Source organism: Myotis lucifugus, unplaced genomic scaffold, assembly GCF_000147115.1.
Source record: "Myotis lucifugus unplaced genomic scaffold, Myoluc2.0 scaffold_925, whole genome shotgun sequence".
Taxonomy (NCBI): domain Eukaryota; kingdom Metazoa; phylum Chordata; class Mammalia; order Chiroptera; family Vespertilionidae; genus Myotis; species Myotis lucifugus.
In genome coordinates, this window is record NW_005871973.1 from 96,035 (window position 1) to 109,483 (window position 13,449).

The window sequence follows — 13,449 nt, forward strand, 5'->3', positions numbered from 1 at the left end:
GGATGCAGAGTGGTGGTTCATGTGGGATGGCTGGGGAAGGCTTCTCTGAGGTGGTTTGGTTTGAATGTCATGGAATGGCAGGCTTGGGCCAATAAGTGCAAAAGCTCTGAGGCAGAAAGAGTTTGATATGGGAACTTGGAATAACACAGTATGAGTGATTGGAGAAACATGATGGCAAGAACTTGACATTTTATTCAGAGTATGTTACAAGCTATTGGAAGATTTTAAGGAGGAATGAAATAGTCTGGTTTGATTTTCTTTTTTATCCTCTCCAGAGGATATTTTTTCATTGATTTTTAGAGACAATGGAAGAGAGAGGGGGAGACACATTGATTGGTTGCCTCCCGCACATACCCTGACCAGGGCTGGGGATTGAGCCTGCAACTAAGGTATATGCCCTTGAACAAATTTGAGCCTGGGGCCCTTCAGTCCGTGGGCTGACGCTCTCTTCACTGAGCCAAACCAGCTAGGGCTGGTTTGATTTTTTAAATCACTGCTTGGTAGAGAAGGGATGTAAAGGAAACAAGGAGATGGGGGGAGAAGGTAAGGAAATGGGCCCCAGGATGGCCAGGCTCAGGGAGAACAGGGTCAGTTAGTCCTGTAGAGGTGGGAGACATTCCAATATGGCCACCGAATCTAGGCAGTTGGATGTAGGTAGGTCAGGGTTGTGGAGGAGACTCACTTTGGGGGGTGAGGGTTTGCTTGGAGGTCCCAGAAGTTAGAGGTGGGTATTTCCTCCAGCTCCCCCTATTTTCTTCTCCAGATGATGCATTTGAAGCTCTGCGCATTGAGCCCTTCTCCAGCCCTCCAGAGCTGCCCGACGTGATGAAGCCACAGGACTCAGGAAGCAGTGCCAATGAACAAGCCGTGCAGTGATTGGGCCTGGGCCCGCTCCTCCCCAGTGCCCCATCCCCCCCCCAATAAAAGATTTGGGTGTCTGCCTGGTTGCTGCCTCTTTATGCGCACCCTCTCCTGATTCAAGGCATCATCCTCACCAGGATGGGCTCACTCCTTGCGAGACTCCTCTCCAGCCTCTCTTGCTTGCCAGGCTGGCCTGCTGGACCACAGGTTCTCTGTGCTCATCAATCCATCCCCAGCCCAGCCTGTCCCTGAAAGGCCATGGGGAGAGAACTGGGAGAAACCCAGGGCCCCAGGCTAGTTTTTTTCAGCCTGCTCCTGCCTAGGGGCAAAAGGTTTGAGGCTTTGTTCGTTCCCAATCAATAGTCCCCTTTGCTGCTTCCCCCTCCACCTCTGCACACTGGCTTCCAGGCAGGTACCTCTTTCCTGCTCAGAGACCAGAAGCCAAAGTGTAAGCCAGAACCAGTGTGTGGCTTCAGAGCGGTCTATGTGGAACCCTGTAGTCACTAGAAGGGGCAGCTCTTCTCCCTGCCCTTCTCCACCCTCTAATAAACAGTCTGTAGACCCAATTCCTGCATTTCTCATTTTTATTTGACAGAAAAAGTTGCTCTTGCTGTACAGATTTTAAAAAACCAAAATGCCTTTAAGAAATGTGAAGAAAAGTTGGGGGGAAGGGGCCACAATCTCACTGGGGGGCAGTAAGGGCCAACTAATTTTAACTCCTGCCCCTTTCCATAACATACAAGTTCCCAAGTCCCAAATCATCACCTCCCCCTCTTCCCTGAACTCAGGAGTAAAGGGGGGACAGTGCCACCCAGGCCCTTTTTGACTCAAGACTGAAGGAATCCTGAACTCTATTTCCTCCTCCAGCAACTCCCATTCTTCCACCCACCCCCAACCCCCCAAAACATGTGAACCAGAAAAACTCACAGATTAACGTTTCACAGGAACCAAGAAAAAAAAGGGGGGTAGAGAAAGAAGGGAACCCCCTCAAAATGCTGCCAGGGTTCGGAGGGGACAAGCACCCCCACACACACACAGCTGTTGGGGAGAAAGGGGGCACTCCCTGTGGCTCCAGAACTTGGGGTGTGGTGGGATTCCCCCCAAAAAACACTCATGGAGACCTGCAACAGAGAAGAATGCCATTAATGCAGAGGTCTCAGGCAGTCAGAGCTCTCAGAAAAAAAAGGCTCAGTCCTGGAGCACAATGAAACACACCTGGAGGAGCGGTGCCGCACTGGGCGGGGGCTAGGTGTCTCCCTCCTGCGCTTGTGGCCTGGGGAGCGGCTGTCCCCACGCTGACCTCTCCGGGAACCATGCTCACTGCTGCTGCTCCTGCAACACACGACATCAGATCACATACACACCCCAATCTCTTGCATCTTTAAGCCTGAAAACTTTTTTTTGCAGATGTTGACCAAATTGGGCTGGCTACTGGCAAGAACACACTAGTGGCCCTACCTCTGTTGGTCCTGTGGTGAGGGCTGGGGCGAGGGGTGTTGGCGCTCGGCAGGTGAATAGCTAAGGGACCGCGAGTCCCGGAGGGAGTCTATTGGCTTCCGGGGGCTGCGGGACCTAAAGAGCAGAGAAGGTCCCCATAGTGCCACATTCTTCCAAACCCACCAGCCAGCACTCAGGACCGCCCCCCAGGTCTTGACCACCAAACCTCATACCACACAGGGCCAGCCTCAGACCCACCTTCGTCTGCTCACTCACCCATCCGCCCGTATACCATCCACCGAGTGCCCCAGTGGGCAGGGCATGGGGATGGGACGGTGGGGGACACAAAGGTAAAGACAGTGCCTGCCCTTGGAGGGGCTCAGTCTGGTGATGAAGGAAGGCCAAGAGGCACGCTCAGCCTCATGTGTGGGAAGCAGCCCCACAGGGACTGATATAGGTAGATCTGGGGACTCAGGGGAGGGAGATGAAGGGAAGGGGCAGGGTAGTCTTCTCGAAGGTGCTGTTTGAGCGGAGTCTTGCAGAACGAGGAGTTCACCAGGCGGACAAGGGAATTCCAGGCAGAAGGAACAGCATGTCCAAAGGCATGGGGTTCTCCTTAGACTGCAAGGCGCTGGGAGTGGCTGGAGCAGAGGGCATGTGTGGGGGCGGGCAGGAGAGGAGAACACAGGGCAGGCAAGGCCAGTTGGTGGAGAGCCTCACACGCTATTCCCGCAGAGATGGGGCTTTATCCTGCAACCACAGGGCGTCCCAGAAGGATTTGTGTAGTGGAGGGAAGTCAACCACATGTGCGTTTTAGAAAGATCCCTCTGGCTACATGTGGAAGAGAATGGCGTGGAGGCAGGGAGACAGGGAAGAGGCTGTGGACAGAGTCAGGAGAAGATGACGGTGGCCAGACCAGAGCCCTGGCAATAGCAATGGGGAGACTTAAAAGCTAGAATCCCTGGGACCAGGGACCAGGCTGCATGTCAGGGGCAAGAGAAGGAACCTAGGACTCCCCAATTTTGGCTGGGGCACCCACTTGGATGGCGCAGCCCTTGTCAGAACAAGGCACAAGAGTTATGTGGGGAGAAGAGATTCTGACTCCTCCCATACAACCAGACACCAGAGTCCCTATGAGACACCCAGCAGGGATCTCACACTTCCAGGGTCACATCCCACCCCTACCATCTCAAGCAAGGTAGCACTCACCTCCGCTCGCCAGGGGGTGGCTTCTTGGGACTTGCAGGTTTGGGCAAGGCCTGAGGGTCAGGCTTAGCAGGGGAAGGAGAGGATGTAGAAGACGAAGAGGAGGAGGAGGAGGAGGAAGAAGAGGAGGAGGAAGAGGAGGAGGAAGAGGAAGAGGAGGAAGATGAGGAAGAGGAGGAGGAAGAGCTGGAACTGGAGCTGCTATCACGCCTCTTCCTCTTGGCTGGGGTTGGTTCCTGAGGTCGTCCCTCTCGTTCAGTCTCTTTTGGGGCTGGGGGAGGAGTAGGGACCCTGTAGGAAGAGTATAATGTCACAAGGAGAGACAAGCTGCCCCAACCCCAACCCTACCTTCCAAGACCGGGAGGAAGGGCAGTGGGGGAGGGGGGCTTGAGAAAGGTCCTGGGAACTCTCCCAGCCAAAGCCAGAGAGCCAGTGACCCAGTGAGCATATTCTCTGGAGAGCAGTGGCCCCAAGCTGACCCAACCTCTGCTAACATAAGCAATAGGCTGGGGGTCCGCAGCACAAGGGATCAAGGTTAAACCTCAAGAATGTCCCTGATGAAGGAATACAGCCCCTGGGCTCAGGTGTGGGTGCAAAGCTGGGTGGTCTCCTTCCTTGGAGAGCCAGCTTGGGTAGGCTCCTGTGTGTGTGTGCGCTGGCTGGGGGAGGAGCTGTCCTGCCTGGAGGCAGGAAGAGGGATGGGATGACCTCTGAAGATCCTTCCAGCCCAGGGAGTTCCTCTTGAGGTCTAACTGCCATCCCTCCTGCTGTAAAATTAAGTCCATTTCCTCTAGTTCTGTCCTCTGTAGAGATGGAAAACTTATCATTATCCTCTAGAGAATTAACCTTTGGAGATTTTTCTGTCCCATTCCACCCTCCAACACCCCCACCCCACATTCTCTCTATTCCCAGCTTAATGGTCAGGTCCCCATACCACCTAAACAAGCCAAGAACCCTCTGGATAGGGCGTTCCCTTCCCCATCCCGACCCATCCTTTACAAAACCTTCCCCTTGGAAAAGTTCTAAAAGCCAAGTCCCCTTACCTCTTCAGTGCCACCTCGGGTTGAAGGGGAAGGCTAGAGCCCTCCGAGTCACTAGAACTGGAGCCAGAGGAGGAGGAGGAGGAGGATGATGATGACGATGACGAGGAGGAACTAGATGAGGAGGAGGAGGAGGAACTCCGCCGCTCCTTTGCTGGCTGCAGGGCCCCCGTAGAGGCAGGTGGTTCCCCCCCCTCAGGGTGGGACCCCCCAGGGGCAGGGACAGAGAGCATGCCATTGTGGTCACCAGCAGAGGATGTGGTCTTTGCCACTGACCCAGAAGAGAGGGACTGAGATCCTGCTACAGTGGTCGTTGGGGCAAGCAAAGATCGGGATTGGTCAGAAAGAGCAGATGGCACAGGGGACCTAGGCCGATCCTGAGCTGGAGGGAGAACAGACTGTGAGGGAGGAGCCTGAACCATTCTAGAAACCGGAGAGGGAACCCGCTCAGAGGTCATTCTAGACTGGCTTGGGGCAGCTGGTGGGGTTCTGGAGCCTGGGCCTCCCGGTGGGGTTCTAGACCTGGCTCGGTCAAGGAGCGGTGGTGAGGTTCTGCCACTAATGCGCTCATAGGCAGAGAGGGGCACCCTGGGGCTGGTGAGGTTTGCACCAGACAACGCTGGAGCCATTCTAGCACTGGTGAGGCTTGCAGGGGCCAAGGATGGCGGGGTTCTTGAGCTGGCAATATTCACAGGAGCTGTGGCATGTGTAGATCTAGGACCCACCAGGTTTGCAGGGGTTGGTGCCTGGGGTGTTCTGGAGCTGGATGGATAGTTTGCAGCGTTTGGGGGTGTGCCAGAGCCTGAGAGACTCAATGCTGCCAATGCCGCTGGGGTTCTGGCTCCTGGTAGGTTCACAGCTGGAGCTGTAGGGGTGCGCGGGTCAGCGAGGTTCACAGCAGATGGTGTGACTGCTGTTCTGGGGCTGGTCAAGTTCATGGCTGCTGCTGCAGCTGGTGTTCTCGAGTCAGCCAGGTTCACGGCTGTTGGTATGGCAGGTGTCCTGGCACTGGCCAGGTTCATGGCTGCTGCAGAGGCTGCAGGAATCCTACTGGCAAGGCTGGCAGCTGGGGCTGTTCTGAGACTCATGAGAGGCACTGGAGCAGGAACCTGGGACATTCTTGCAGCAAGGCCTGCAGCAGACATGGATGGAGGTGGCCGAGCAGTGCCAAGACTGATGGCTGTCAGTGCAAGTGCAATTCTAGACTGAGCATGATTTTCTGGCACAGATGTTCTAGGGTGATCAGGAATTCGGGGACCTGGACCATCCATCATGGAGCCACCAGCTTGCTGCAGAACAGACATGGGTGTTCTAGAGCTGCCAAGGGGTTCAAGCATTCCAGGAGATCTACAGCGGTCAAGAGGAGTTGGTGACATGCTAGGACGACTGAAGCAACTCATTCTGGAGCTATTGAGTGCCACTGGAGGTGTCCGAGAACCAGAATGATTCCTTGTTGCAGGAGGAGTAGCAGAACGTGAACGATCGGAACTACTTCCAGATACGGATCGTCTACGGATGGCTGGAGGAGATCTTGTTAAGGACCGTTTGCCCCGAGTCATTCGTGGAGTACGAGATCTAGAACGGCGGCGGACAAGCGATGAACGACTTCGAGAGCGTTTGCGTGGCAAAAGTGGGGTTCGAGACCTAGAGCGACGCCGAATAGCTGGAGGTGTTCGAGACCTAGATCTGCGGCGTGTCACTGGAGAGGTTCGAGAGCGGGACCTCCTTCGAGTTATTGGACTGGTGCGAGATCGAGATCTCCTGCGGGTGACTGGTGATGTTCTAGATCTGGATCTTCTGCGAGTGATAGGAGAGGTTCTGCTTCGAGATCGCCTCCTCATTACTGGTGGAGTCCTAGATCTAGATCTTCTGCGAGTCACTGGTGGTGTTCTAGAACGGGAACGCCGGCGAGCTGGTGTTCTGGATCTTGAACGCCGGCGGGTTACTGGTGGCGTTCTGGACCTGGATCGCCTTCGACTCACTGGGGATGCTCTTGAGCGAGATCTTCTTCGAGTCACTGATGTCCTAGATCTTGATCTTCTCCGACTGACTGGTGTAGTACGTGACCTGGACCTACGTCGGCTGACCAGGGGTGTTCTGGACCTGGATCGCCGATGAGTGGGAGACCTGGAACGCTTCCATGGGGCTGGTGATGTGCGTGAGCGGGAACGCTTCCGACTGGTTGGAGGTGTCCGAGAGCGCCCTCTTCGACGTCGAGAGGAGGTTCGTGAACTCTCTTGCCGGGCAGGAGACCTTGAGTGGTAACCAGAGCCTCCTCTACGCCTACGAGTAACCCGAGACCTTGAACGGCTCCGCTGTCTTCTTCGAGAGGTTGACTGAGAAGATCCAGACCTATCTCGACGTCGGGTTGTTCTGGTTTTCTCCCTCCTTGACCGGGAACGGGACCTCTGGAGCCCACGAGGCTTTGGTGAAGGAGAACGACCTCTCCTTGAAGTTGTCTTAGTGCGGGGGGATGAAGCTGAACGCCGCCGGCGTGAAGATCTTGACTTTTCAGCTGGCTCTGGGGAGGACACTGAAGGACTTCGTCGGCGTCGTGGGGGAGTTCTAGAACGTGTCTCTGGTGAGGAAGATGCAGAACGGCTTCTACGGGAGAGTCTGGTCTTCCTAGCCCTCTCCGATGATCTAGAGCTGTGACGACGAGGTGGGGTGCGAGACTTAGTTTTGGGCTGTGGTGATGACCTAGAGCTTCTTCTAGCCATTCTGGATTTGGGAGGATGTTCTGGAGAAGACTCAGAACTGCTGCTTCCTTCAGGAGAAGGACCTCTACCTTTGCTCGATGAACCTGATCTGCTTCGTCTAGGAAGGGCCCGAGGGGCAGGAGCCTTGGGTTCAGGAGAGGAATCAGAACCACTCTGTGCCCTCGATGCTGCTCTTGGCTTATCTTTAACTTCAGGGGATGAGCCAGACCTACTGAGCTGAGGAGAAGGTCGGGATTTGCCATCAACCTCTGGAGATGATCCAGAACGACTCCTTTGTCTAAGTGACATTCGTGTTTTAACTTTAGCATCTGGAGAAGAGTCTGAATCACTTCTTTCCTGAGTGGATGCACTGGGTTTCTCATCAAGTTCTTGAGAAGATCCAGATCGACTTCTCTGCCCAAGAGGAGACCTACCCAAAGTCTTTTGTTCAACTGATGACTCTGACCCACTTCTTTCTCTCTGGGGGGTAATACACTTGAGTTCTGGGGATGATGGAGAACGACTCCTTGGCCTAGGAGTCTGAGGCAAAGCTTTTGATTCTGGAGAAGAATCACATTCACTTCTCCCCCTGGATGGTGTTCTGGGTATGTCTTTCATTCCAGGAGAGGATCCAGATAAGCTGTGCCTTGAGGGAGTCCCAGAACCATCTCTAAGTCCTGGGGAAGACCCAGACCTGCTTCTCCTTGAGGGGGTTCTGGGTAAATCATCTTTCAGTTCAGGAGAAGATGCAGAACTACTTCTTTCCCTTGAGGGTGTTCTAGGTATAGCATCAAGTACTGGCGAAGAGAGAGTCTGATTTGAGGACATTCCTGCTTTTCCCACTGCATCCGGGGATAACTCAGAACTGCTGCGTCTGGAGGACCTCAATTGTTCTTTCATGTCTAGAGATGGATCTGTCTCCAACTGACTAGGAAGAGGTTCATTCAAACCTTTAACCTCAGCAGAAAATCCAGTATTTATTTCTGCAACAGGGCCTGAGTTTCTAAATTCTAAAGGTGACTCATAGTTATTCTCCCTGGGAGGGGTGTTAGACAGTTCTTTATGTTCTGGAGAATAATGTGGCCCACTCCAAGTTGACGCCACTGCAGGGAGTTCTGCTTCCAAAGAAGCCTGCAACAACTGGCTTTGGTCAAGAGTCAAAGACACAGCAGTCCTTTCTTCTTTTTCAGATGATTCAAAGTTACTTCCAGCCATTTCTTTGAGTTCTGGAGAAACATGGGACACTTCAGATTTGTCAGCTACCTCCATTAATTCCTCATCTTGGCTTGGTTTAGCTGATGGACTACTTTGGTCTTTTGTATCTGGAGATGACCCAACACCACCTCTTTCCTTTGAAGAGGTTCTAGGTGTATCTTTGAGTACTGGTGAGGACTCAGGTCTATTCTGTACTGGAGGAGGACTCAATTTGTCACTTAGTATAGATGATGCAGTAATATCTTCCTGAAGGAGTAAGTCTGTTTGTTTTGATTCAGGAGAAGGCTCCAATCTACTCTGCCCCAGAAGAGATTTACAGTCCACTGCAGGATATGGGGAAGAGTCAGATTGGGATCTGTTCTGTTCAGGAGACATTCCAGATTTCAGCCGAGGACTCACTGACAATTTGCTTCTATCTTGTGTTGTTGGAGATCTGGGTGCAGGCTCAGTGACAGGAGAAGAGGGCCTGGATTGACCACCCTTAGGAGGTGTTTGAGATTTGCTCTTCAGAGATAGAGTGTCATAGTGATTCTGTCTCCTTTCTGGACTTGAAGTGTCAGATCTAGAATCTAGTGAAGTGAGAGATTGTCCTTCCTGCTGCAGAGATGAAGTGCCAAAATAGCTCTCTCCTGGTAGTGTGCTAGACTTTAGTCCTGAACAGACTGAGAAAGACCCAGAACAACTTTGTGCTGATGAATCTTTAGACATCTCTTGGGAACCTGGTGACTTTGATCCAGAAAGATTGTGGCCTGGTGAAGTTTGAGGCTGTACTTTGGGGCTTGGCGAAGTAGACCCTGAGTGACTTTGTCTTGGTGGTGTTCCAGGTTTCACTTTGGTATCTGGTGAGGAGGACCTAGAATGGCTGTGTCTTTGTAACAATATAGATTCCACCTTGGAGCGAGGAGACTCTGATCTGTCTTGCCTTGGTGGTGTATTAGATGTCACCCTACCAGGACTTGGAGAAGATGAACCAGAACGGCTCTGGATTGGTGATTTTACTGCCTTTACTTTGGGTTGTGGAGATGACGACCCAGACCGGCTCTGTCTTGGAGATGTGCTCGATTTCACTGCAGAAGGCGAGGACACAGAGCAGCTTTGTCTCAAAGGGGTCCTAGACTTCACCTCAGGGTCAGGTGATGTTTCAGAACAGCTCTGTCTTTGTGGTGTTGCAGACTGTTCATTTGCCTGAGGACTTGTTACAGATCCTTGCCTTGGTGGTGTTCCAGATTTCCCTTCAGGTTGAGATGAACCAGAATGACTTCGTTTTGATGGTGTTTTAGATTTCTGATTAGGTGAAGAACCAGAGCGACTTCGTCTTGGTGGTGGTGTTTGAGATTTAGCTTTAGATTGGGATGATCCAGAGCGGCTACGCCTAGGAGGTGTCTGAGACTTTTGTTTAGGACACGGAGAGGATCCAGAAAGGCTTCGTCTCAAAGACAAGCGAGATTTTGCTTTGGATCGTGGAGAGGAGAGAGACCTGCTCCGCCTTGAAGAAACATGGAATTTTTTCATTTCTGGGCTTGAGTTGGACCTGCTCCTTCTCTGGGATGTTCTGGATTTATTCTTCCGCTCTGATGATGAGCCAGACCTGCCTCTCCTTTGTGGTGTTCTAGAATGAGATCTTCCCCGTCTAACTAGACTTCTACTACGGGATCTTCGTCTTGCTGGAGTTCTAGACCTAGATCTCCCTCGTCTTGCTGGTGTCCTAGACCGAGATTTTCCTCGCCTGGCTGAGGTTCTAGAGCGAGACCTGGCACGCCTGGCTGGGGTCCTAGAGGAAGACCTGCCACGCCTGGCTGGGGTTCTAGAGCGAGACCTGCCGCTTCTCCTAGCTGGTGATCTGCTACGAGACCTCCGTCGTACTGAACGGGTCCTAGATCTGCGCCTAGCCGGTGTTCTAGACCGAGATCTGCCCCTCCTGGCTGGTGTTCTAGACCGAGATCTACGCCTGTTTGGTGTTCTGGATCGTGATCTACGCCTCGTGGGTGTTCTAGAGCGAGATCTGCCGCGTCTGGCTGGTGTTCTAGAACGAGATCTGCCCCTAGCAGCTGGGGATCTGGAGTGTGACCTTCCTCGCCTTGCTGATCTAGATCTGCCTCTTCTCTGGGTATTTCTGCTCCTGGACCAGCCTGGTCGCTGAGGAGACCTAGATCGGCCACGTCGCTGGGGACTTCTAGATCGCCCCCACCTCTGTACAGACCGGGACCTATGCCACTGAGGGGACCGGGATCGAGAATGACCTCGCTTAGTAGGGGTTCGAGACCGCGATCGCCCCCTCTTCGTGGTGGTAGGGCTAGGGGACCTCCCCATCCTACGAGGAGTGGGAGAATGTGACTTATCCCGCTTTCCTCTGCCATGTGAGCGACTCTTCGATGCGGGAGAAGAAGAAATCTCTCGGTGGGACCCTGGAGCTGGTGTGGGTTTAGGACTTTCAGGGGAAGAGCTGGCATGCCGAGAAACTTTGGTAGGTTGAGGGGATGGTGGGGAGCTCTCTGAAGATGATTGGGGAGGTTTCTCAGGAGACTTAGGTGGTAATCGACCCCGGGTTGGGGAAGCCTCAGATGGGGGGTTCACTGGCTCCTGACTTATGGGGGTTTTTGCAAGGGGTTGTGGGGAGCTGCCATGTTGCTCAGCAAGGAGCAGAGTGGGAGCAGATGGTTCTGGGCCTGTGCTGCTCCTTTCCGGAGAGGGGCTAGGTCGAACTGTAGATTTCTAAGGGTGGGAGGGGGAAAAAAAAGCAGGAATAGGGATATGTAAGCACTAAAACTTTTTATCACCCATAAGATTCCAACACCCTTTCCAAAGGAATTTTTCTGCATGCCCCATTATACCAAACTGGTCCTTTTTCCCATGACAAGCCATCACATTTATTCAATAACAAGAGGCCATTTAACATAAAAAACATTGGGGGAAAACATGAAGATATGGACAGTCTGTGACCTCAAGGGTCATATAATATAGAGACAGGATGCAAACAACACAGTACATTTTACAGAAAAGAGCCATTATAAAATGTTGTAAACATAGAAAAAAAGTATTTTTAAGTGGAAAGATAAAGCAGTTCACTAAAGTGGTGGACTCTGACTTTATCCTTAAAAAATAACTATTAAGTAAAAGAAAAAAGGCAAAGATTTGAGGACTTATATAAATAAAAAACACTGGGATGGAGCACAGGAAAAGACAGAGAACATGGAAAATGGATAGGAGAGCTAAGAATTTAGCAAAACAGCAATTAAAATATAATAGTTGAAGCAAGAAAACATTAAGGTTTGCATTAGAATAGCAAGTATAAAAGCACAGGTACTGAAAAATAAACACTCCAGAATAGTGTTTTCAGATTGCAGGTAGCAACCCAGTAGTGGGTTCAAACATTTTAGTTAGCCACAACCAGCATTTAATGAGAGAAAATACTAGAGGAATCTAAGTAGTAATACCAAGTATGAAGAAACTTTCGAATTCTATATACATAAACAGGATGATAATGCAAAAACTATATTAAGTGAAGTTTGAAAACCACAATTCTAAAGGATTTGCAAATATAAAAGAAAATCTGATAACAAGACAGAAATACAGGGGAAAAAGAAAAACCAAGTGAATTCACCCAGCCAGTGTGGCATAATGGTTGAACTTATACCTATGAACCAAGAGGTCCTGGTCAGGGCACATGCCTGGGTTACAGGCTCAATCCCCAAAAGAGGGCATGCAGGAGAGGCAGCCAATTGATGTCTCTCTTTCATTATGTTTCTTTCTCTCTCTCTCCCTCCCTTTCTCTAAATTAAAAAACATATTTTAAAAAACAACCCCAAATTCATTTATCTCAATAAGTTCTTACTTTTCTTCATGCAAACACCTAAGTCCATATCCCTATAACCCCACAAACATTCATTAACTCATGAACATACCTCCTCCTTCTTGTCTTTGTCTTCATAAGGGCTACTAGGCTGTTTTGTAGAGGGTTCTGGGCTGCTTGGATGCCCTGTGTTGTTGGTACCTGGTTCTCTGGAAGGTGCATCTCCCTCCCCTCTACGCCCTGAAGCAGGGGAAAGACTTTGCCCTGTCAAGGCAGTTGTATGGGTTTTTGTTGCAGCACTTCGAGACCTGAGGGAGGTAATTGAGGATTGGGGAGAGAAAGAAAATCAGTTCAAGGGAGTACAGAAAACCCCCTCCCCAGCTCCCATCCACCTTTCCTGACTGTATACAACCCTCTTCCAAGTAAACCTTCTCTTATTCATAAGATTCAAATCACTCACTGAAGTTCAAGTCCAATTCACTTTGTTGGTCCTTCTCTTCTCAAAAAATGTTCTCCCTCTACCCCTTTGTTCACCTCCCACAAACCTCCCAAAACCCTCCACCCAGCCATTCCCTACCCACTTCATTCACAACTCACCTCTGAGCCCACCTCCTTCAGGAAGCCTTCCCCGATTAAGGAAGCCAGGGCAAGGATTCCTTCCTCCCCCAGACACCACGAACAAACCACCAACCCCCCCTATTCTGGCAGTCCATATACATCAGAACAAAACAAAAAAATAACAAAATAAACAAAACAAAAATAAACCAAAAAAAAAAAAAAAAAAGAGAAGGGGAAATGTATATGTCTGTCCATCCTGTTGCTTTAGCCTGTCAGCTCCTACAGGGCAGGGACCGTGTCTTCCGAATGGTCTGTGCAGCGCCTAGCACACCGTGGGCGCTCAATAAATATTAAATTAATTAACCCACAAGTCCCTCTCCCTCCCTTCCTCCTGGACCACCCCTTACCGACTGCGGGAAGTATCAGAAGAGGAGGCAGAGTCAGCAGAAGTTGAATGGTGGGCCCGGCGGCTCTTGGGGGCTGGTGTTGTACTTCGAGACCTGAAGGAAGACCACCACCCATAACTCAGGTACTGTCACACCTGTACTGGTTTCCCCTCATTCATCCCTCAACCCTTTTTTTAAAAAAAAAAAAAAAAAATATATATATATATATATATATATATATATATATATATATATTC

The 13,449-nt window shown here is 51.2% G+C and overlaps 2 protein-coding genes across 2 annotated transcripts in view; one reads left to right on the forward strand and one right to left on the reverse strand.

Annotated features, from left to right (window-relative positions):
* ELOB (elongin B) overlaps window positions 1-944 on the forward strand; it is a 12,191-nt gene extending 11,247 nt beyond the window's left edge. Inside the window, 1 exon segment of the mRNA XM_023747601.1 lies at window positions 764-944. Within this exon segment, the coding sequence (XP_023603369.1) occupies window positions 764-876 (113 nt within the window). The 3' untranslated portion in view covers window positions 877-944.
* Window positions 945-1,431: 487 nt separating this feature from the next.
* SRRM2 (serine/arginine repetitive matrix 2) overlaps window positions 1,432-13,449 on the reverse strand; it is a 14,684-nt gene continuing 2,666 nt past the window's right edge. Inside the window, exons 6-12 of the mRNA XM_023747602.1 lie at window positions 13,214-13,307; window positions 12,361-12,556; window positions 4,548-11,170; window positions 3,508-3,795; window positions 2,320-2,433; window positions 2,077-2,193; window positions 1,432-1,982 (exon numbers count right to left, since the gene is read on the reverse strand). Coding sequence (XP_023603370.1) covers window positions 1,973-1,982; window positions 2,077-2,193; window positions 2,320-2,433; window positions 3,508-3,795; window positions 4,548-11,170; window positions 12,361-12,556; window positions 13,214-13,307 — 7,442 coding nt within the window. The 3' untranslated portion in view covers window positions 1,432-1,972. The remainder of the gene's footprint in view (window positions 1,983-2,076; window positions 2,194-2,319; window positions 2,434-3,507; window positions 3,796-4,547; window positions 11,171-12,360; window positions 12,557-13,213; window positions 13,308-13,449) is intronic.